The sequence below is a fragment of the Sciurus vulgaris genome (assembly GCF_902686455.1).
Source record: "Sciurus vulgaris genome assembly, chromosome: 1".
NCBI classification, from domain to species: domain Eukaryota; kingdom Metazoa; phylum Chordata; class Mammalia; order Rodentia; family Sciuridae; genus Sciurus; species Sciurus vulgaris.
This window is the reverse complement of record NC_136461.1, coordinates 122,459,305-122,482,234: the sequence shown is the minus strand read 5'-3', so window position 1 is coordinate 122,482,234 and position 22,930 is coordinate 122,459,305. Positions and strand designations below refer to the sequence as shown.

The window sequence follows — 22,930 nt, the reverse complement described above, 5'->3', positions numbered from 1 at the left end:
TCCAGTAGGTATAATACCACCTCCCCTTCCAGCTCCTAAAGGAGATGTCCAGACACAGACTTTATGATTATTATATTTTTTTCAATGCCAGTGCTGCTCAGTCCTCAGCATAATTTCAGTTTTCATGAAATAAACAGTGACTATATAAAATTCCACTTTTCTGGAACTGAAATCTGAGCTCAGGTGAAAGTTTCTTCTTTCCCAAGAAGTTGAGTCTGTGTTCCATTGAGAGTCAAGGTTCCCCAAGTGAAGGGAGCTATGCTTGGATCCTGCTGACAAATCACAGTGGTATCATCTCACAATGTGTTGGGGTGGGGTTCGTGTGTCTGTGTCTCTATCTGTCTCAACTCATGGAAATCAAAGCCTTAAAACTGTGGGTGACCCAAATTGCCATACAGGTCAGGCCTGCGATGCTGGAACACAGGCAGATGTTGGCGCAACTGTTGCAGAAAGTTGAGGTCAATTCTGGCAAGGCAGAGTCCTGGCCCTTCAGAGCAACGAGCCACCACTGTTCCCCAGGGGTCTACCACCATGCTGTGGCCATAACTACTTCTCTTCTCATGGTGGCGTCCACACTGTGCAGCTGCCACAACGTAGCACTGGGTTTCAATGGCACGGGCCCGCAGCAATACCTGAGGATGAGATGTGTATTAAGTACGTGTAGCAGCTACTAGGGAAGTGATAAGAAATGGACATTACAGGCCAATCTACTACCCATTATAACCATTTTTTTTATACTGGGGACTGAATCCAAGGGTGATTTACCACTGAGTGCAACCCCAGCCTTTTAAAATTTTGAGATGGGATCCTGTTAAGTTGTGGAGACTGGCCTCAGACTTACAATCCTCCTGCTTTAGCCTCCTGAGCAGTTGGGATCACAGGAATGTGCTACTGTGCTGTGCCCATCATAACCATTCTGATAATTGCCTAGTGATGATTTACCAAATTAACTGTATGATAATGTGAGAGAACTATCTGGGAAATGAATTTTCCCACTAGGTGAGAAGGGGAAGAAAAATCTTTCCACTGTTTAGGCTAAAGGAGGAGAATGAGGCTAAAAGGCCTTTGCTAGGTGTAGTGGTGCACACCTGTAATCCCAGAAACTTGGGAGGCTGAAGCAGGAGGATCCCAAGTTAAAAACTCAGCAAATCAGCAAGGCCCTAAGCAACTTAGAAAGACCTAGTTTCACTGGACATGATGACGCACGCCTGTAATCCCAGGTGCTCAGGAAGCTGAGGCAGGAGGACTGTAGGTTTGAAGACAGTCTCACCAACTTAGGAAGGTTGTAAGCAACCTAGTAAGACCCTGTCTCAAAAAATAAAAAGGGCTGAGGATGTGGCTCAGTGGTTAAGCATGGTTAAGCACCCCTGGGCTCAATCTCTGGTACAAAAAAAAAAAAAAAAAAAAGACCCAGTCTCAAAAAGAAATGGGTTGGGGATGGAGCTCAATGGTTAAGCAACCCTGGTTTCAATCCCCTGGTCCCCCCAAAATAAAAAGCCCTACTGTTTTGAAGAGGTGTCCTCTTACCTCCCAATGTGCAGGGCCTGTAACAGATCCAAAAGCTGAAGGGTAGGTAAGTATTTCTGCTCCAGCGTGAGCCAATGCCAGAGAGAGTTCTGGGAACCGCATGTCATAGCAGATAGCTAGACCAATCTGAAATGAAATAGAGAATACTTAGCCTCCCTGTCCTTTTTGTCACAGTACCTCCATTACCCCACTCTTCAGGGCTTTCTATACACTATTACTACTTCAATGTATTCCTGTTCCCCTCTTCTTCCTCTCCCACTTCCACCTCATGACTCTCACCTTGCCTGCTGGTGTGCTAATAGGTGACTCAAGACTGGGCCCAGGTATGGTAAAATTGCTTTCATGCATAGGCTCCTGTCCTGGAATATCTACATCACACAGATGCGTCTTCCTGTAGGTGGCCACTATTGATCCTATAGTAAGAGGAAGAAAAAATTCTCAATGCCCAGTTTAGCTCCTTTCCTCCCAAGGAGATAGTTTATAATCTTAAGAATATAAGTACGAGCATCCCTAAAATCTTCAGTCAAGGAAATAGAATTGAGAAACAATTTTGAAGAATCTGAGTTTAGATAGAAGAGCCTGGGAAGAGGCAGGCTAAAGGTTTATGAGGTCTCACCCTTGCTGTTCAGAAGCACATGACAATTGTAGATTTTCTGAGTTTGCTCCCAGTCTTGGCTGCGCTCATGGAGGCCACCCAAGGACAGCCAGAGTCCACATTCCCTGGGGGGAGGGGACACTGACAACTCTTCTCAAGGCTCTACTCTCATATCTGGCAATCCAAGAACACTGCCCAATGAAGATTCCACTTCTCCCTCCCCATTTCCCTGATACCTGGCAAGCTGGGTGTATTCTCCTAGAAGGTTCCCACCCAAAGGCTCAGACAGGCGTAGTGTCTCTGCAGTGTCTCGTGCAATGAAGTCAAATGCCTCAGGCAGGAAAGCCAGGCAAGCACCCAGTCTGGCAGCCTCTCGAACCAGCTCAGCACATGTTTTAAAGTTTTGTTGCTTATCTGGTGTGGATGTTACCTGGCACACAGCCACCAGGGGCAATTCCCAGGAGGAAGAGGAGATAGCCATGGGTCTGGGCCTGTAAATGGCACAGGCAGGATCAGATTTCCTAACATGAGGGGAAACAAGTTTAAGGATTGAAGTGGGGAGGCAGGAAAGCTTGACTTCCTTTTTCTTTTTTTTTCTTTCTTCTTTTTTTTTATTTTTATTTTTATTTTTTATTTTTTTGGTACCAGGGATTGAACGGAGGGGCATTTAACCACTGGGCCATATCCCCAACCCTTTTCATATTTTATTTTGAGATAGGGTCTCAGTAAATTGCTGAGGCTGGCTGGCTTGCTTGCTTTCTCTTTTTTTTTTTTTTTTTGTACTAGGGATTGAATTCAGGGGCACTCAACCACAGAGCCACATTCCCAGACCTTTTTTGTATTTTATTTACAGACAGGGTCTCACTGAGTTGCTTAGTGCCTCGCTGTTACTGAGGCTGGTTTTGAACTCACGATCCTCCTGCCTCAGCCTCCAGAGCCGCTGGGATTACAGACCTGCGCCACCGTGTCCGGCTCTGAGTCTCGCTTTGAACTTGCCATCCTCCTGCCTCAGCCTCCCGAACCGCTGCTATTACAGGTGTGCACCACCCCAACAGGCTTGACTTCGTTTTGATTCTGCTCTCATAGGGCATACTAACCCAGGGTTAAGGGGGCTCCCCAGTCGAATGTGCTGTGGATTTCTGACACCTCCATCTCCCCACTATTAACAAACTGAACTTGAGCATCTACTATGTGCCAGGCAGTAATGACACAACAAAACATGTTACCTGGGTTGGGCACAAAGTCCTGAGAGTCGAGGTATCCGGAGTCCAGGACACAGAAGGGACAGGAGCTGGTGATGAGGCCTGGTGATGAAGCCCAGCCTGAGGAAGATGAAAAATCAGGACACCAACAAACTCTCCTTCGCGGAATACATTTCTAGGATTCCCTGACGTCAACCCTTCATACATACTGTGAGGGAGGATCAGGGCCCTGCCACTAAAAAAAAAATCACTCGTCTTCAAAAACACTTTTTACTGTAAGTAATTACGGGCTATGGAAAGGGATCGTAAAGTGGGAAGATCGAGGAGTGTTTTTCGATCAGCGCTTGAATAACTCAACTTCCAGGGATCTCACATTAAACTGAAGCCTTTTCCTCTGCCAAACGTTTCCGCAGTTCAAAAGTCATCTCGGGGAAACTTCTAGTTTTCCCAAGCCTTGCACAGCTTTACTGTCTCAAAGCATATTCTCCCTCTTAAACCCGGAACCTCCGAAGGGAATTTCACCCTCCTTAGTGCCCCCCGCCCACACCGAGGTGGGCACGGGGCAAAGGATCAGATCTCCCGACCTGCGCCCCCCGCCCCCTACTTAGCGCGTCCTTCCCAGCCTCTCCTTGGGGCAGAAATCTCGGTTGCACAAGAGAAAGCACCGCAGGTGGAATTCACTGCAGCGGTCGGCACAGGGAGTAGGTCCTACATGAAGGTAAAGCCAAAATCATTCGCAGGATCCGACCCGAAGCCAGCCCGCAGCACCCGGGCGAGTGGGCGGTAACTCCAAGGCCGGATGTGACGCAAGGCGGGGGCTGAGCTGCGCAAGCCGGAAACCCAGTAGGCTACGAAGATGGCGGAGAGCAGCGGTCGCGCCGGCAAGAGCAGCGGGAGCAGCGCGGGGAAGGGGGCGGTGTCGGCCGAGCAGGTGAGAAGCCGATAGCGCAAAGGAAGGTACCCGGCTGTGTCTGGAGTCGATGAGCGTGAGGGTGTCTGTGGCTTATGCTAGCCTTTACGCCATTCCGACTTTTGCGTGGCCACCCAGACAGGGGAGGGTCCTCGAAGAAGCTAGCCAAATCTCTAGGGACAGAGTAGGCGGGTGGGTAGGTGAGAGTCACTCCCCCTGGGGGTGCTGGGTGAATCGGGGGGGTGGAGGAGAAAGCGCTAAGATTCAGGATCTGGGAAGAAGCCAGGTTTAGGAGATAGATTGTCGTTTTCCTTATCTCTCCTCAGCACCCTAAATAGGATATATTTGGGCATGTCAGCTCTTAATGAATTTCAGAGGGTTAACTGACTAATTGTATAGTCTTTTACGTGACACTGAAACCACGTTGACAACCGCCGGCACTCCGCAGAGCCACGTGACTTACATACTCGAACAGATTGGTGTTCTATATACTATTTTGATTCCGGAGTTAGTACTATATTGACTGTCTTTAAACACCAGACATCTTTTTCTAATCTGGGCTGGATTTTTCTCGTAGTTCTTAATGTAGGGAAATGTCTGGTAAATTAATCAGAAAGCCTTTTGTGGCTTGGGAATCGCGGTTTGCTAATAGCGGGGCTCGTGTTTAATCAGAGCGAGAAGAATTCTACGTAGAAATGAAAGCAGGTAAATGATATTTATTTTAATTATAGGTTCATTTATTATTTGTTGAACAATTAATAAAGGCAATGTATCTGCTTAAAGATTTTTAAAACTGTCCTTACCAAATACCGTACTCTGGTGGGGTAAATAAGACATGCAAAATGTGAATATGAGGTAGAAGTAAAGTGCTGTGCAATTTGCGGGGAGAAGGGATCTAGTACTTTTTGAGGGCCTACCATTTCCTAGACCACTATGGCTACAAGGAAACAGGTGGTGATACACACCTTGTCTTAAAATTGCTCACAGACTTATTTGAGGAAAGATAAGCCAAATAATAAGAATTTACGTGTTGTGCCCAAAGACTTGCCTGTTTATGACAGTTAGAGGAAAGACCCCAACTGATCGAGGTTATGAGATTTGGTAGGTGGGTGGGAAAAAAAAAAAAGAAACTGTAGTATATTGGGATACTAAGAGCATTTTTATACACTGGGGTCAGATAAACCTTGGTTTGAATTCCATTCCTACTATTTAATACTTATATACTATCTCCCATGAGTTACTTCTCAGCCTTCCTTATTTCTATAAATATAATACCCTCTTAGCATATTTAGAGATTGGGCAATTATTCATGTGGTTTTTGCACAGTGATTAAAGTACAGTGTGTATTTAATAAATGCTAGTTAGCTTTTATTTTTTAGAGAAGAAATTTATTCAGCTTAATTCTAAATGATGAGAAAAGTTAGGCAAAAAAAGAAGTGAAAGATTTTCTAGATAGAGGTAAAAATTTGTTCAAAGCACCAAAGCATGAAACTGCCTGGCATGTTTGGAATGCAAGTGCTTAAAATTTGAGATGAATTGCAAGACTTGAATATGGAGAAAAAGGGATGAGAGAGGAAATATAGAATGTGTCTTAAATTTCTGTCTTTGGTGTATAATGGGGAGGTAGGAAAATGAATGGGTTTGGGGAGAAAGTCACATTTATTTTAGGATTTTGAGTTTGGGTTTCTTGTTTCTTGCAAGATATTTAGTAGACATTGTTTTTGTTTGTTTTGTACTGTGGATTCAACCCAGGGATGTTTTACCACTGAGCAACATCCCCAGCTCTTTTATTTTATTTTATTTTTTTGGGTCCTGGGGATCGAACCCAGGGCCTCATGCTTACAAGGCAAGCACTCTACTGACTGAGCTATCTCCCCAGTCCTGCTCTTTTATTTTTTGAGACAAGAGTCTCTAAGTTGCTTAGGGCCTCTGAGTTGCTGAGACTGGTCTCAAATCTGATCTTCCAGTCTTGGCCTCCAGAGTCTTTTGGATTACAGTTGTGCTCCACCATTCAAATAGGCACTTTTATGTATAACTACATAACTACAACAGAAAGTTGTAGTTATGATAAGGGATTGAATTTATATGGTGGTTGTTTTAGTCAGCTTTTTTGCTGCTATCACTCTAAAAGAACAAACAAGAACGATTTTAGAGGAGGAAAAGTTTATTTGGGGGCTCACAGTTTTAGAGGTCTCAGCTGTCTCCATTCCTCCAGGCTCAAGGTCAGGCCAAACATCAATGGCTAAAGAGTGTGGTAGAGGGAAGGGACTCAAGACATCTTACTAGAAAGCAGAAAGCACCACTTGCCAAATACAAAATACATATCCTAAAGGCACTCACTCCCCTAGCGCCCCACCTCTTCCAAGCACACTCTACATACCTTCAGTTGCCACTCAGTTAATCCCTATGAGGGGATTAATCACTATTTGGATTAAAACTCTCATAACCCAATCATTTCACCTCTGAAGCTTCTTGCATTGTTTCACACATGAGCTTTTGGAGGACACCTAATATCCAAACCATAACAGTTATAATTGAGAACCATTATTTTCTGTGAAAAAAGAAGTGGAACAAGGTTGGATCATTATTTAAGGGATGGTGGAGAAAAGCTCTTCAAAGGAGACTGATGAAATGTGATAATGGGGTTCTGAGGATGTTTCTTTATTAAAGTTCTCTGGCTTTTGTGTTCCGGAGGGAACACTGAGTATATATATTTTTTTATCAGTGTTGCAAATTGAGACACATCCCATACAAAGAAGGTGGAGTAAACTAACACATTATGCAAGGAATTTCACTTGTTTTATCTTCTTTTATTTATTAATGCCATTTAAAGGAAGACTTTTGAATTTTAGAGGCTTTGGTTAACTTACCCAAGGTCAGTTACTGGAAGAATAGGGCTTTTAATTGAGAGGCTTGAGAATCTCACACACACACACACACACACACACACAGGCACACACACCCCACTTAAACCATGATTATATTAGAGCTATTTCAGCTGAGCTCTGGATTTGATTTTTCTTTTTCTTTTTCTTTCTTCTTTTTTTTTGGTACCAGGGATTGAACATGGGGACGCTTAACCACTGAGCCACATCTCCAGTCCTTTTTTGTATTTATGTAGAGACAGAGTGTTACTGAGTTGCTGAGGCTGGCTTTGAACTCATGATCCTCATACCTCAGCCTCCCAAACTGCTGAGATTACGGGTGTGCACTACGGCGCCCTGCTGGATTGATGAAACTCATTGCTGCGTGTGTGTGTGTGTGTGTGTGTGTGTGTGTGTGTGTGTGTTGGGGGAGATATTGGGGGATTGAACCTGCGGCAGCTTTGCCACTAGCTAAATCCCCCAGGCCCTTTTTATATTTTATATTGAGACAAGGTCTCACTGAGGTGCAAAGACCGGACTCTGACTTCAGATCTTCCTGCCTCAGCGTCCTGAACTGCTGGGATTATCATGACCTTTTCTTTACAGCACAAAATACAGTCATTTCAGCTGGGCACACCTGTAATTCCAGCAACTCTGGAGGCTGAGGCAGGAGGATCACCATTGGTGACCAGCTTTAGCAACCTAGCAATATCCTGTCTCAAAATAAAAAGGGCTGGGGATATAGCACAGTAGTGAAGCAGTCCTGGGTTCAATCCCTAGTACTTCCAGTAAAAATAAAAATGCAGTTGTTCTGTCCCAAGAGTCCTGAAAGTCTTAACTTGTTCCATCACCAACTTAAAAGTACAGTCTCATTTGTGAATCTAAGAATTGAAAACAAGCTGTTTACTTCCAAAATACATGGTAAGACAGGTATGGGTAGATGTTCCCATTCCAAAAGGGAGAAAAAAATAGTCCAGAAGGAAGGGGTAGCAGGCCGCAAACAAATCAGAAATCCAAGTCTTAAGATTCCATAATATTTTTTCATTCCCCATACCAACTTCTTTAAATGCTGGGGAGGTGGAGGACAAGGGCAAAAAGTGTCAGGCAGCCTTGCCTCAATGACTTGATTGACTCTGTCCGTGATTCAGCTTTCTTGGGTTGGAGTTGCACAGTTGTCTGCAGTTTTCCCAGGCAGACACCGCACATTGACAATGGTTCTACTGTTCAGCGATCCTGGCTGTTTCCACAACTTCACTAGGCATTGCCCAAGTGGCAGTTCTTTGGCAGCTGTGCCCTTGAAGCAGGTTTCTGTTTGGCCCCCCTAACAGTCCACTGACCCTTTGCGATTAGGTGGAAGAAGCCATGCTTCCACAGTTCTTTCATTCTACATACATGCAGTGTTGGTACTATAACATGGGTGCTGCCAAGGCTTACTGCTTGCGGCCTCTGGAGATGCAGTACAAATTGCACCTGAAGCTTTCTGAACCTTGGTTGGAGCATGCTGGGATGTGGGGAGCAGAGGCCGAAGATAATGCAGGACATTTCTCTCCTTCAGGATCCCAACATTCTGAGCCTGTCAGGGGAGAGCTCTGAAATGCCTTCAGAGCCTTATTGCTATTGTCCTTATGAATAGCATCTGGCTCCCTTCTAGCTGTGCTAATTTCTTTAGTGAATGATTGCTTGGCCACGCTTTTGCATGCTTTTTTTTACTTTGTGCATAGCCAGGCTGAGTTTTCTAAATTTTTACACTCTGCTTCCCTTTTAATTATAAAGTCTGCCTGTAGGTTATTGCTTTCCTCTCACAGCTTACTGCACGCAGTTAAAAGTAGCCATGTAACAGCCTGAATGTTTTGCTGCTTAGCTCTTTATTCAGATATCCAGTTCATCATGTTTAAGTTTTACTTTCCAGCAAGTCCTAGTGCATGGATACATTGCAGCCAAGTTCTTTGCTACTTTTTAATAAGGATGGCCTTTATTCCGGTTTCCAGTAAGATATTTCTCATTTCTCTCTCAGACTGTATCAGAATGGTCTTTGCTGTCTATATTTCTACCAGTATTCCAGGCTTCTCTATGCATCTTGTCTTCTGAGCTCTCACCAGAATTGCCCTTAATACTCTGGTCAAGGCAATACAGTCATATTTCATAAAACAGTCACTTCAAAAATTCTAGCTTTGGGAGCTGGGGGTATAGCTCAGTTGGTAGAGTGCTTGCCTAGCATACACATAGGTCCTGGGTTCAATTCCCAGCACCACCAGTTTTTACCTCTTCTCTAGTTTCAAAGCCACTTCAACATTTTCTATCTTTGTACCAATTTTTGTTTTACTCTGTTTTCTGTTTGTTGCTATAACAGAATACCTATGACTGAGTAATTTATAAAAGAAAGAGATTTATTTTGGCTTAGGTTTGGATTTATCCAAGGGGATAGTACAGGCATTTGGCAGGGGTGTCATAACAGGGTGGGTGGTGACTGGAAAAGCAAGCATGAAAAGAGAAAACATGAGGGCAGCCTGCCATTGTAATAAACTGCTGTCAAGTTAATGAACTTGTTCCCCAATCACTTCTTAACGGCCCCACCTCCCAACATTGCTACTTCACTAGGCATGCCCAAGTTCAGCATGAGTTTTGGAGGGGAAAAACATATTTAAACCATAACAGGAGGGCATATATTTTTTACATATATTGTTTTAGAAAATTATGATTATACAGTATGTATCATTTTCTAATCTGTGTTTTAGGCCTAATAATTTATCATGAATATTTTTCTATGTCATCCAGGTGTTAGGAAGATTAAATTATCAGTGGTGTGTAGAATGGATTTGCGGAGTTCAAAAATAAGGAGATCCTTTAGAAAACTATTGCAGTAGTTCAGACTAAAATAGAAATCTAAACTAGGGTGATGTCAAAGAGCCTAAGCAAAATTACTAAGGTGGGCTGGGATTGTGGCTCAGTGGTAAGCACTTGCCTAGCATGTGTGAGGCACTGGGTTCGATTCTTAGCACTGAATATAAATAAATGTATAAAGTAAAGGTCCATCAACAACTAAATATATATATATGTGTGTGTATATATATTTTAAAAAAAGAAATTGCTAAGGTAAGTGTAATTAAAGTTTGGCAGTTTACGACTACGTTACTCAGCTTTCCATGGGTGCAGCAAAAGTACCTGAGATAAATAATTTAAAAGGAAGAAAGATTTATTTAGGCTTATAGTTTCAGAGGTTTTAGTCCATGGTCACTTGGCTCTGTTGTTTCTGGACCTGTTGTAAAGCAGAACATCATGGTGAGGAGTGTGTGGGAGGGAGAGGGAGAGAGAGAGAGAGTGAGACAGACACACACACACACACAGAGACATATACACCAGGGACAAAATATACCCTTCAAGGGCGTATACCAGGTGACCTTCTTTCTCCAATTAGACCCTACCTCCTAAAGTTGCCATCACCTCCCAAGAGCCCATTTAGCTATGAATAATCCATCGATAAGGTCAGAGTCCTCATGATCTAATCACATCCTGAGGCCCCACTTCTGAACATGGCTGCATCATGGGCCAAGTCTTCATGAGCTTTAGGAGAACATTTCAGATCCAAACCATAACACTGGCATCCGCGTGTTCAGAGGTGAAACCAGGGTGGTGTCATTAGTAGAAATGGAGGAGACAAGAAGAGAAATAGTTTAAAATGGGGTAAAAGATGATTTATTCAGCTTTGAACAACCTGAACTTAAGATATCTGTGCTACATTTAAGTGGAGATAATAGTAATAATAGTGGCTATTTGTTGACAGTTTGTTATATGCTGTATATTGTTGTTAAGTCTTTGATGTAATTATTTAATTCTCACAACACTGCATGAGACAGATGTGATCTCTTATTTTATTGGTGAAGAAATAAATTTAGAAAAGAAGTAGTCTGTTCATGGTTAGACTTTGGACACTTTTCTATCTGACCCACAAGCTCCTTCCTGTAGCTCAGATAGAGTACTTGCCTAATTTGTGTGAGCCTCTGTGTTTGATCCCCACCACTGTTAAGGAAAAAAAAAGAAAGAATACCAACTGACGCCAGGAGCAATGGCTCACACCTGTAATTCTAGTAATCCTAGTAACTTAGGAGGCTAAAAGCAGGAGGATTGAAAGAAAGTTCAAAGCCAGCCTCAGCAACTTAGTGAGACCCTGCCTCAAAATAAAAAAGAAAAAGGACTGGGGATGTAGCTCAGTGGTAAAGTGCCACTGTGTTAAATCTCCAGAACCCAAACCTCACCACCAAATCTTTTTTTTAAATAAAGAGGAAGGTATGAGTACCATTATTTGACACAGTAGTAAGGTCAAAAAAGTTTTCTTCTACAGAGAGTCAATGCAGTTGTCATAAAAGGGGGCAGTTAAACTGAAAAAAAGGCAGTTAATGACAGTAAAGGCAGTTAAAATCCTAGGAAATCTTTTCCAGTTACATTCAGTCATAATTCTCTATCCTGTTCTTCCATCTAACTCATTAAGAGTAAATGTCATGTAAGAAAGAAGACTTAAGTCCATTTTGGAGAAAAGGTAATAATGATTGTAGGTTTTTCCTTAATTTATTGAAACTATATGGTATTAGTTGGGTATTATGGTACATGCCTGTAATCCCAACTATTTGGGAGGCTGAGGTAGGAGTATCACAAGTTCAAGGCCTGCTTTAGGATAAAAAATTAAAAGGTCTGAAGATGTAGCTTAGTAGTAAAGGGCCACTGGGTTTAATCCCCAGTTGTTGCAAAATGACAACAACAAAAAATATATGGTATTGAATAAAAACAATAAATAAATCAAATGGAAATAATTTTATAAGAGATTAATATATGGCAAGCCAGGAGTGATATATATTGAATAAAAATGGATTCTTAGACAAACATGGGTACAAGTCCCAGTTGTGTACTATGTTATCTTAACTACTTCTCCTTACCCCACAGCCTTGGTCTCCTGCCTTATAAATTGAAACACATTCGTTAATCATTTTTGGGGGGTAGGGAGCAGTGCTGTGAATCAAACCCATGAACTCACACATGCTAGGCATGTGCTTTGCCACTGAGCCACACTCCCAGCCCTGTTTTTGTTTTTCAGAAATAAATGAGACAAAGAATCTTGAATAGTGTCTGGTACATAATAGGTATTCCTGTATTGTCCACACTATAGAAGGCAGTTTATTTTAGGATTATAGAAAAGATGGGTATATAAAAATGTTTCATTTGTATATTTGAAAATTTGAAAGAAGATAACAGTAAAGAATGGAATGGTGGAAAATACAATATAAATAGAAAAGATTTTCTGTCAGAAATTTAAGGAAGGATTTAAGGCTGGGATTGTAGTTCAGTGGTAGAGGACTTGCCTAGAATGTGTGAGGCACTGGGTTTGATTCTCAACACCTCATATAAATAAATAACAAAGGTCCATTGACAACTAAAAATTTTTTTAAAAAATTAAGGAAGCAATGGATATGTATATGTGTGCATGTAGAAGAAGTTAACATATGGGAATAAGGTTAACCAGAAATGCTTCCTAAAAGATTTTGAGTTGAAACCTGAAGAGAGAATTAGACTTAGGCAGAGAAATAAGGAATGAGAGAGGTTTAGAAAATTGCATGGTATGGTGAAGATTCTAAACAAATGCCTGAAGACAAATGATTAGGAAAACTGCTGGTTTAAGACAGTAAGAGTGCTTAATTAAGGGAGGGACGGACTGATTGGAAGAGGTAAGCAGGTCTTCGTGGGACTTGTTCACCATGTTCAGGAGTTTGGGTTTTATCCTTGGAGCACCAGGAACTATTGAAGGTTTTAGGCATGGGAGTAATGCAGTTAGATTTATATTTTAGGTCACTTTTGTCACAGCATGGGGAATGTGTTGAAGGGAACAAATCTGGAGGCAGTGTAGAACTCAAGAGGCCACAGTAGTACAGGTGTCATAGAAGAGGATGGATTTGAGGTAGTTAGCAGACAGGAGTAACTTAGAGATGAATTGGATGTGGATAGTGAGTCGAGGATGATTCCAGTATTTCTGGAGTTAAGATCCCATTCTAAAAGTTATTAAATTGACAAAAATAATAAAAACTACCTACCATTAGTGTATCGAGTAAGCAGGAACAATCATAACATTGCTGGTAACACTATAAATTACTCTGGTCATCCTGGAGAGTGGTCTGTCAACATTCAGTAGATGCTGTAATAACGTTAACAACTTTTTGACTCATTAATTTCACTTTTGGGAATGTGATTCAAGCAAAATGACTGTAAAGATTTTTATAGTGTTGGTTCAAAGATATTTAACACTGGTGTTATTTATTATAGGAAAAATGGAAACAACCTAAATGTCTCAACACAGGAATCTAAAAGCAGTTTTTTAAAATATATTAATTGGGTGTAAATGTTATGCAGCCCTTAAAAAATAAGAAATGCTTGTCCTGTAGAAAATTGTTCATACATGTAAATTACAAAAATATAGATTTAGGGATAAGGGACCCCAGTAAAGAGACAGGGTTTGCCAGATGTGATGGCATACTTCTGTAATCCCAGCAACTCCACAGGCCGAGGCACAAGAATTACATGTTTAATGCCAGCCTCAGCAATTTAGTGAGACCCTGTCTCAAAAAATAAAAAGGCTGAGAATATAGGTCAATGGTAGCCACCCTAGGTTCAGTTCCCAGTACTGTGAAGGAAAAAAAAAAAAAGTATACATGGTAATAAGACTCTGGAGATTTTAATGGATATAAGAGAGATGAATGGATGTGTTTGAGGGCACACTTCAGGATTTGGGGAGAAAGCCATAATAGTAGTTAATGTAATTGTTTACAAAACTCTTTTCACACCCATTGGTTTACCTGGTTCAACAACCTTATGAAGTAGTTGTCATTATCCACATTTTCCAGGAAAACAAAGACTCAAAGAGGTTAACCCAATGGTTCTTGGTTCTGGCTGCCCATTAAATTATTTGGGAAATCTTTTTGGTTTTTGCAGTTGCTTTTTTTATCAGTTAAGAGAAAAAAGGAGAAGACATATGCAAATATATACAGCTATGTTGCACAGCCTGCCTGACCTTCAGAATTGACCATGATCCTAGGAGAACCCTTTGATTTCCTTTTATATCATGCTTAAAAAAAAAAAAGAATACTAAGGCTTGCACCTTTGGACCTTGCCCTCACTGATTGTTCTGAAGCTCTGAGTGTTCATGTTTTTAAAATGCTCTCCGGGCGGTTCTAACATAACCAACACTGGGAATCATAGAATTAAATGTTTACCAACATTTTGCAGAGGTGAAACTAGGCATGGTGGTGCTTGCTTGTAATCCCAGTGACTTGGGAGGCTGAGACAGGAGTATTGAAAGTTCCAGGCCCCCCTGGGCAACTTAACAAGACCCTGTCTCAAAATAAAAAGGGTTGGGGATGTAACTCCATGGTAGAGCACCCCTGGGTTCATTTCCTAGTACTAGGTGTGTGGGGAGTGGGGGGGGTGGGGGGAGAATGATAGAATTGGCAGAAGTAGAACTTGAAACCTGATCTTTTGTATCTGAGCTGTGTTTTTCTTCTTTTTTTCCTCCTAAACCTCCCTCCCCTCCCATTTTCTTTCCATATTGCATCTCTCTCTCTCTTTTTTTTACAATTGAAAATCAAATAAAAGATTTAATAAAAGACTCTTCAACACAACAAATAACATGTTTTCTTGTAATTATCTGTAAGACCTATTTATAAATTTAATATCAGTACAGTGCCATCAGAATTTTTTTTTTTTTTTTTTAAGCAGATTCTGACCAATTATAAAGTGAGTTCAGAAGAATAGCTGGGGACTGGGGAGATAGCTCAGTTGGTAGAGTGCTTGCCTTGCAAGCACAAGGCCCTGGGTTTGATCCCCAGCACCGCAAAAAAAAAAAAAGAAAAAAAAAAAAAAGGAATAGCTGGGAAAACCCTGGAGAGGTTGGCAAGAACATGGGGCTAGCTTTCCTACTTTTAAAATAAACCCTTATTACAAATGTTTGGGCACTTGGCACATATATACAGACAGACCCATGAAACACAATAGGAGATCCGAAGAAAGACTCAAATAGAAATGCCAAAGTTAGTCTTTGATAAAGGCAACAGTTCAAACCTTGGGGAATAGGTGGAAGTTTTAACAAATGGAATTAGCGGTATGCAGAAAAATTAACCTTTTTGTCTAATCACACATAAATAAGTTCCAAGTGGATAAAGATTTAAATATAAAAACAAAAAACATACAAGATTTATTTATTTTTTTGCGGTGCTGGGGATCAAACCCAGGGCTTTGTGCTTGCAAGGCAAGCACTCTACTGACTGAGCTATCTCCCCAGCCCATACATACAAGTTTTAAAAGAAAGCATGAGTAAGTTCCTTTAAGGTCTATGAGTTGGTGGGGGTGGTGTGGGGAGGAGAAATTCCTTGTGAATTAAAATCCAGAAACCAAAAAGGAAAACAAAATTAAATTTGATTACAGAAAACCTCAAGAGAAGAAAAAATTTTGTGTGGCAAAATGTAACATGCAAAGTAAGTCAAAACCTAGGAAAACTATTTGTAACAAAAATTTAATATTCTTAATATATGAAGATGTTTAAAAAAAATGAAAAAAACCAATGTTTTTGCGGTGCTGGGGATTGAACCCAGGGTCTCATGCTTGCAAAGCAAGCACTCTACCAACTGAGTTATATTTGCAGCCCCCAAGGCCAACTTTTTAGAACCAAAAATGGGCTTTACAAAACAGTTCATGGAACAAAAGAAATACAAATGGCACTTCTACCTACAGTTAGAGAATTGCAAATTAAAACTGGGAAAATTTTTTAAAAATATGACCACATGCTCTTTTGGTGAGCTATGACATCAAAGTGCTCTCACACTGGTGGGAATGTAAAAGGTACAGCTCCTATGAGGGAATTTGGAACTCTCCAGTCCATGTACAGATATGCTTACCTTTTACCCAACATCCCCACTACTAGGAATCACCCTTCAAAACACAGTAGCAAAAATATGAGAAGAGCCGCACATGACATAATTAATGCAAGGTCTTGTGTAATGAGAATAGCCTAGGAATAACCCACATCTTCCCAGGGGGAAAGGGACACCATGGAGTTGTGTTCAGCTATAACAAAAGCATAAGGAGCCCAGCATTTTGGTGTGTGCCTATAATCTCAGCTGCCCAGGAGGGGGAGGTAGAAGAATCCCAGGTTGGAGGACAACCTCAGCAACTTAGTGAGACCCTGTCTCAAAATTAAAAATAAAGACTGGGGCTGTAGCTCAGCAGTTGAGTGTTTGTCTAGCATGTATAAGCCCTTGCATACCCAGTACTTTGAGAGGAAAAAAAAAAAAAAAAAAGCTTGAGGATGATTCTTAGGGAGAGACCTTCAGGATCTTACATGAGAGGTTCTAGGTAAAGAAACTGCTTGGTGTGCTGCCCACTGCTTAACAAAAAGAATATGAATATGTAGGCCCATGAGTCTGTTTATTTCAAATAAAACACAGGAAAGGCAATACATTTAACTTTAGAAAATGGTTGTTATGGAAAGAGAAAAATAGAATTTTTAAAAGATTTGTGTTAAGATTAAAATTCTGCCCTTACCAGCCAGTCCCTAAGGACAAAAGAGAACTGGTGGTGGTGTTGGGGTTATAAAGCCCTTTTCACTAATAGTATTATTAATGGAGCATTGTTATCTTTATTTTTTTTAATTTTTTATTTTTTACAGGCTGCATTTTGACTCATTGTACACAATATTGCATTTTCTACTTTGCATCTGGTACTTCATTCCAAACACAGTCATAGACCCCCATACTGGAAGTGATGGTGGTTTTGGTCTTAGAACCCAGTCCAATTTTTACACTTTTTTTTTTTTTTTTTTTTCCTCTGTTCAGTTTCTGGGGAATTAAGAACTAGGAGCAGGTAGAAATCACTTCCCTGGGCATTTACATATGTTAATTCTTGTGCCCTTGTTTTCCTTTTCCTTTCTCCACATCCTACTGTCCCAATTTCTCATCCTTCAGGTTTCAGTTAAGACATTCTTGGGCAGCTTGTGTCAGTTAGGGTTTTATAGACTACAAAAACGAACTCTGGCCAACTCCTGTGTTATGTGTGTTTTTTTTGTTTTATATATATATATATATATATATATATATGCTTTATATATGTGTGTGTGTGTGTGTGTGTGTGTGTGTGTGTGTGTGTGTGTTGCTGTTGTTGTTGTAGGTGGACATAATACCTTTATTTAATTTTTATGTGGTGTTGAGGATTTAACCCAGGGCCTCACGTGTGCTAGGCGAGCACCCTACCACTGAGACACAACCCCAGCTCCTTGTGTGTGTTTTTGAAGAATGGTGGGTAGGTAGCTCACAGAATTGAGCCAAATAAAATGAAAGGCCAAAAGACCAAAGTTCAAAAATGAGGGCCACTTTGAGGAACCCAGAAATAGGAGTGAAGAGTCATCTCTCTAGAACCTCTAGGTTACCTTTTGTACCTGTTTGTCTCTGCCCAAAATTCAGATCTCTCTAGAGAGTGTGGCATAGATAATTCACTGTCACTGTGGTCAAGGGGCAAGAGTCCTGTGATTATTGGCCCCGTGAGAACCCCACCAAATTAAGGAGGAGGAATTCCCAGAACTATTTCTTAAAGCAAGAAACAAAAATTCCATCCAAGAAGATACCATGACTTATCAATTATGGAAGTTCTTCTAGCACCAAATGGCCTACTCTTCTGGACATATGTTATTAAATACATCAATGGATGGGATGTTGTGCATACTCAAGTAAGAGTTACTCTAATTCTTGGTGCTGGGTCTTGAACCTGTGGCCTTGCACCTTGCTAAGTATGCCCTCTACCACTGAGCTATACCCCTATTCCCAAGCTACTTTTTTTTTTTCTTTTTGGTACCAGGGATCGAACCACTGAGCACTTATCCACTGAGCCACATCCCCAGCCCTTTTTCAGAATTTTTTAATTTTGAGACAGGGTCTCACTAAGTTGTTTACAGTCTCACTAAATTGCTGAAGCTGCTTTCAGACCTGCAGTCCTCCTGCCTCAGCCTCCTGAGCTGCTGGGATTATAGGTGTGTGCTACTGCTCCTGGTTCCAGAGCTACTCATTAAAAGGCCCCTTCCAGACAGGCCTGGTGGAAGCCTGTAATCCCAGTGGCTCAGGAGACTGAGGCAGGAGGATTGAGAGTTCAAAAGCCAGCCTTGGCAACTTAGCAAGGTCCTAAGCAACCCAGTGAGACCCTGTCTCTAAATAAAATACAAAAAAGGGCTGGGGATGTGGCTCAGTGGTTGTTAGTGCCCCTGAATTCAATCCCGGTACAAAAAAAAAAAGGCCCTTTCTGATAGCCTTTCTTACCTGCAAGTCTAGACTTCCCTGTTAAGTACTCCAGTGGCTCTCCATCACCATTCCCCACTCCCAGGTAAATGCTCTACCACTGAACTACATTCCCAACCCCCCAGCCTTATATTATAAATTGCCTTCTGCTTCACACTAAAAATTGCAAGAAGCCAAAGTCCAAATCTGTTCTCTTAGTACCTAGCAAATAACCTCACACATGGTCAGCTCTCAGAAAGTGTGTAGTGGAATTCCAGACAGACTAAAGTAAGAGATTGCAAACTTTTGTTCTCCATTTCCAAGGTAGGTATCCACCATAGCACCTGAGTAAAACCTGCCAGCTGTTTTTACTCTCTGCCTTTTCTACTGCCTCCCCTCTCATCTTTTTCTCTCTCTCACACACCCTAGGTAATTGCTGGCTTCAACCGCCTTCGGCAGGAACAGAGGGGTCTGGCATCCAAAGCAGCTGAGCTGGAGATGGAGTTGAATGAGCACAGGTGAAAAAGTCGGGGAGAAGCAAATAATAGAACAATCAAATGGGCCATCTTGTGAGGGAGGGTTACAGTAGAGTGGGTCTGAATTCTGAGATCCTGTCTCCTCCTCTTTCTTCAGCCTAGTGATTGATACACTGAAGGAAGTAGATGAAACCCGCAAGTGCTACCGCATGGTTGGAGGCGTCCTGGTGGAGCGGACTGTCAAAGAGGTGCTGCCTGCCTTGGAGAATAACAAGGAACAGGTGAGCAGGAATCCCTACGTAGTAGCTTTGGGTAACAAATGGATAAGGAAGAAGGGGGGACCTAGGAATTTAGGGAATGGCGACAGAAAATCTGCACAGAAACTCATGTTAAAGATGTTATAAATAGCTTGTTAGGATATTTACCCTAAGTCCAAGTCCTTAGACAAGAGGAGTTGCTGGCTTTATGCCCTTTCCATGGACTCTTTCATGTGGTTGAGTTAGATGGGGGATTAGAGCACTGTTTCTCACAGTGTAGTCCACGGACACTTGTATCAAAATCCTCTGAACAACTAACTAGTTTAAAATGGAACTTTCTGGACCCCCTGAATCAGAGCCTTGGGAGTGATGTGACTTTTTAAAAGATAAGTAGCTCAGGTGATTCTCATGAACATTAAGGTCTGTAAACTACTGTGTTTGAGAAGGGGGTCACTTTAGTGTCTAGGCTCCACTGTTAACACTCAGTTAAAGGGTGAGGTTAGAAGTGTCTCTCTTTCACTTCCCTAACTGTGGTCCATTCTGGGTAGGGCAAAGGGAGACCTAAAATTCTTATAAAATTCTGATGCTTGCCCTCTAGATACAGAAGATCATCGAGACACTGACACAGCAGCTTCAGGCAAAAGGAAAAGAACTGAATGAATTCCGGGAAAAGCACAACATTCGTCTCATGGGGGAAGATGAGAAACCAACAAACAAGGAGAACTCAGAAGGGGCTGGGGCCAAGACAAGCTCAGCTGGAGTGTTGGTCTCCTAGGGACCAAGACCGCTACATTTTTTTCTACCCTGACTCCCACTTCTGATCTCTTTATTGTTATTATTATTTTCTCGGCTATTGTAATATTTTTTTGTTAATTAAATGTTTTGGTCAGAATGTTTAGCTGTAGCTTGGAACTTTCTCCCAATTAGGGGTGAAAATTGCTTAAGGGCAAGGGACAGTATGATTTGTGGGTTTTGTTTCCATCAGGTGAATGGTTCAACCTCAGAATAGACCCAGACTTTTGTCCTTTCCCTTGCAAATAAAGATGTGTCTACTTACTTACTGCCCTTCCAAAAAAAAAGATTTAGAGACAAATGTTGACTCTCAATTGAAATTTAATAAGCATTTAAAATGAGGCAGGTAACTAGTGATAATACTTTATGGGTTTGCAACCAAAGTCTTGGCAGTATGTTTTGGCACTATTTTTTAAATAAAGAGGTCTAGGATGCAAACCTCTGGGCTAGCAGTCCTGCCATCCTCACCGAAACCCCCAACCAGGTAAAGCTGATCATTCCAAAGGCAGGTGCGATGACCCACTCGTTTCAGCCCACGGTCTGCACATGGGAAGTGGAACCACAGAGAAGGAGACTTGCCTGTTGGGTAGGGGCAGAGGGTGGTTACTGAGGTAGATGTACTTTGTCCCCCTTGGGACTCTTTTTTGGCATACTTGAAATTTGACCCAGGGGTGATTTACCACTGAGCTTTTTATTTCGAGATAAGCCTCACACCCAGCCCTTTGCATTTTGAGATAAGGCCTCACTAAGTTTCCAAGACTGGCCTGGAATTTTTGATCCTCTTGCCTTAACTTCCTGAGTAGCTGAAATTATAGGTGGGTACCACCATGCCCCACAGGATTCAACACAACCAAGTGCTTGTCCATTATTTTTTTCCACACTTGATTTGTGAGCCTCAGTAGACCCACAAATATTATGTGTACTCCTTGTCAACAAATTCCTCCTCTCTACCCATTACTCCATACTCTTTCTGTAGTATTTAGATTCTCCTGTCTTCCCACCTCCCCCCCACTTCCCTTTAGCTATTAGTTTGGCTCACGAGTATCATAGATGTAGAGGTCATTGCAGACGGTGTCTCTAGCTCTGGTCAGAGTTTCTCCACCAAACAGCACAGCAAAAGGCCCCACCACAGAACATGAGTGATGACGCAGTTCAGGGGGCCCTTGGCTGGACCCTTGTCCCTTGCTCACAAGCCTTGCAAGCTGTTCCATCAAACGAGGGGCAACAGGAGGTTCCTCCTTGAGGAAGAAAGAAAGGACTCTAGGGATTTAGGCCTCATGATTTTAACCCCTTAAGGTGTGAGCCCATAATACCTTAATCTTCCCATGACTCCATTTCCCAGCTACTTCTGGTTCAGCTGAGTTGCAACCCCCAAAGAGCAATAACTGATGACCAGCGTGGGGCCCAGGAATTTGAAGCAGGGCAGCACTGTGACCTGAGCGGGAGACTGTGTGGCAGTCTTCTTCTTTGTAGCTGTGGATATGCAGAAATTCAGGTCTGAGTGGGGTTTTCTGGAAAATGTACATTTACTGCCATTTCCCAACTACCCTTGCCGAGGATGGAAAGGAAGCCTAGGATAGATCTAGAGTAATATAGAGGGTTCAGCTATTTCAGAAATGGTAGAATCCCGGAAAGTGAGTGGAAGGGCGAGTATACGGATTATTTGCCTGAGAAGTTTAGTTTTTGCTTTCCCAGAGTGGAGGTGAAAGGTTTTGGGCAGGGGAATACCATACCAATAAGTGCGGGCACTCGGGTTCAGCTTTAAGGTATAGATGCTTCCATATCGTCGCTGAGTGTGGGTACCACCCTCTCGGCCGGTCACTCTCAGTTCCCGATCCGAGAGGCGAGTGCAGGTGTGACTACTGAGGCCAGCAGGGGGGCAGTTGCCAGGGGTCGCCGCCCACGCTTCCCACACTCCAAGCTCTGTGTCCAGCACCGCTACTGTGGCCAGGCGTCTCGACCCGTCCCAGCCGCCCACCACACATAGCCAACGCCCGCCCACGTTTGCCGCGTCGTGGTGACTGCGCAGGGGGCTGTCCCTAGCTCCCAGTCGCACAGCCTGGCCCCCAGTCGGATCGAAGACCACCGTGTCACTGCTGGGCTCTCTCGCTCCTCCTGTTAGAAGACCCCCCACCAGATAGAACCGTCCCCGCAGTTCGGTGCATGAATGGAAGGCCCGAGCCAGAAGCGCGTTCCGAGCCACCGGCCGCCAGGTCCAGCCTGAGACCCCCACCCCACTCCCGGGCATCGCCACCGCCATGGTGGCGATAAGACCGAGAGAGCAGCGGGGCCTGCGCCCTGTACCGCACCTCTACATGTGAGGTCAGGCACTTTGCCTTCCGTGGGCCTCCCTGGGATCCTTCCCTCTAGGACATCGGCCTAGGTCCCCACTTCAAGTTGGTGCCTTCTCTCCGCGGTCGCTTAGCAACCACTGCAGTGGCAGCAGCACGACCGCTGTAAACCGAAGGTCGCAAAGCCCCGGTTACCATGGAGACAGGAGACCTGGGTAACTACCAGGAAAGATACAGTAGTATCGCGCCGGCGACAGGAGATGTGCTTTGTCAATCAAAATCCTGAAAGATTGTTAACCTCAAAAAGTCAGGGAGTATCCAACTCCTCTGAAGAACCCTGTTATCTCAGTTTACTTGAAATGACACCTGAGTTTCGGGTGTAGAGCCACGGAGACGTAGAGGGACCGGGTCCTTTTGGCTTTAGTGTTTCCAATTTGGACTAATTTCCTAGGGATGAGACAGGAAGCTATAACGTGTCAGAGGGTGAAGAAGTGAAACTGTACCGAGCGTTGTACCTGTGAGTCACGAGAGTGGGCTGTAGTCCCAGAGATTCCCAACTCTCTAGGGCTCTTCAGCTTTCTCATTTATGAAATGCCACGTTGGTTTGTCTCTCAGGTGTTTTCTAGACAATTCCGTGGTAAAGTCCTTGAAGGTCCTGATTGGGTGCGAGAGTCCTTTAAGCTCTGGCCACTAGAGGGTAGTAGAACCCAGTCTCTCAGGGT

The 22,930-nt window shown here is 42.8% G+C and overlaps 3 protein-coding genes across 10 annotated transcripts; 1 reads left to right on the top strand and 2 right to left on the bottom strand.

Moving 5' to 3' along the window:
- Positions 1-55: 55 nt before the first annotated feature.
- Positions 56-4,131, bottom strand: NIT1 (nitrilase 1). Of its 8 annotated transcripts, none has more exons than XM_079108464.1 (7): positions 4,037-4,131; positions 3,349-3,444; positions 2,359-2,643; positions 2,144-2,247; positions 1,807-1,940; positions 1,528-1,653; positions 56-632 (listed from the first exon to the last, which is right to left on the bottom strand). In XM_079108464.1, coding segments are annotated over exons 1-7 (1,014 nt in total). In that variant the 5' UTR covers positions 4,039-4,131; the 3' UTR covers positions 56-365. The 8 variants fall into 8 exon arrangements, with proteins under 8 accessions (XP_078964590.1, XP_078964591.1, XP_078964595.1 ...); XM_079108465.1 differs by having other exon boundaries at positions 2,359-2,613; XM_079108469.1 differs by having other exon boundaries at positions 3,990-4,124.
- Positions 4,107-20,017, top strand: PFDN2 (prefoldin subunit 2). The gene is made up of 4 exons (XM_079108754.1): positions 4,107-4,255; positions 18,822-18,910; positions 19,026-19,149; positions 19,724-20,017. Exons 1-4 carry the CDS (start codon positions 4,181-4,183, stop codon positions 19,898-19,900), a joined length of 465 nt encoding a protein of 154 aa, XP_078964880.1. The 5' UTR covers positions 4,107-4,180; the 3' UTR covers positions 19,901-20,017.
- A 203-nt stretch (positions 20,018-20,220) lies between these two features.
- Positions 20,221-22,356, bottom strand: KLHDC9 (kelch domain containing 9). Its single transcript, XM_079108453.1, has 4 exons — positions 21,651-22,356; positions 21,231-21,390; positions 20,957-21,155; positions 20,221-20,496 (listed from the first exon to the last, which is right to left on the bottom strand). Exons 1-4 carry the CDS (start codon positions 22,175-22,177, stop codon positions 20,330-20,332), a joined length of 1,053 nt encoding a protein of 350 aa, XP_078964579.1. The 5' UTR covers positions 22,178-22,356; the 3' UTR covers positions 20,221-20,329.
- Between the last annotated feature and the right edge of the window lie 574 nt (positions 22,357-22,930).

Coding starts and splice junctions, on each gene's coding strand:
- PFDN2 (XM_079108754.1), top strand. CDS start 4,181: ATGGCGGAGAGCAGCGGTCGCGCCGGCAAGAGCAGCGGGAGCAGCGCG. Junction 18,911..19,025: donor ATGGAGTTGAATGAGCACAG/GTGAAAAAGTCG, acceptor CTCTTTCTTCAG/CCTAGTGATTGATACACTGA. Junction 19,150..19,723: donor TGGAGAATAACAAGGAACAG/GTGAGCAGGAAT, acceptor CTTGCCCTCTAG/ATACAGAAGATCATCGAGAC.
- KLHDC9 (XM_079108453.1), bottom strand. CDS start 22,177: ATGGCGGTGGCGATGCCCGGGAGTGGGGTGGGGGTCTCAGGCTGGACC. Junction 21,391..21,650: donor CCGAGTGCCCGCACTTATTG/GTATGGTATTCC, acceptor GCATATCCACAG/CTACAAAGAAGAAGACTGCC. Junction 20,497..20,956: donor CCTCTACATCTATGATACTC/GTGAGCCAAACT, acceptor CCTACCCAACAG/GCAAGTCTCCTTCTCTGTGG.
- NIT1 (XM_079108464.1), bottom strand. Junction 2,644..3,348: donor GGACTTTGTGCCCAACCCAG/GTAACATGTTTT, acceptor CCCTCATGTTAG/GAAATCTGATCCTGCCTGTG. Junction 1,941..2,143: donor TGTGCTTCTGAACAGCAAGG/GTGAGACCTCAT, acceptor CTCTTACTATAG/GATCAATAGTGGCCACCTAC.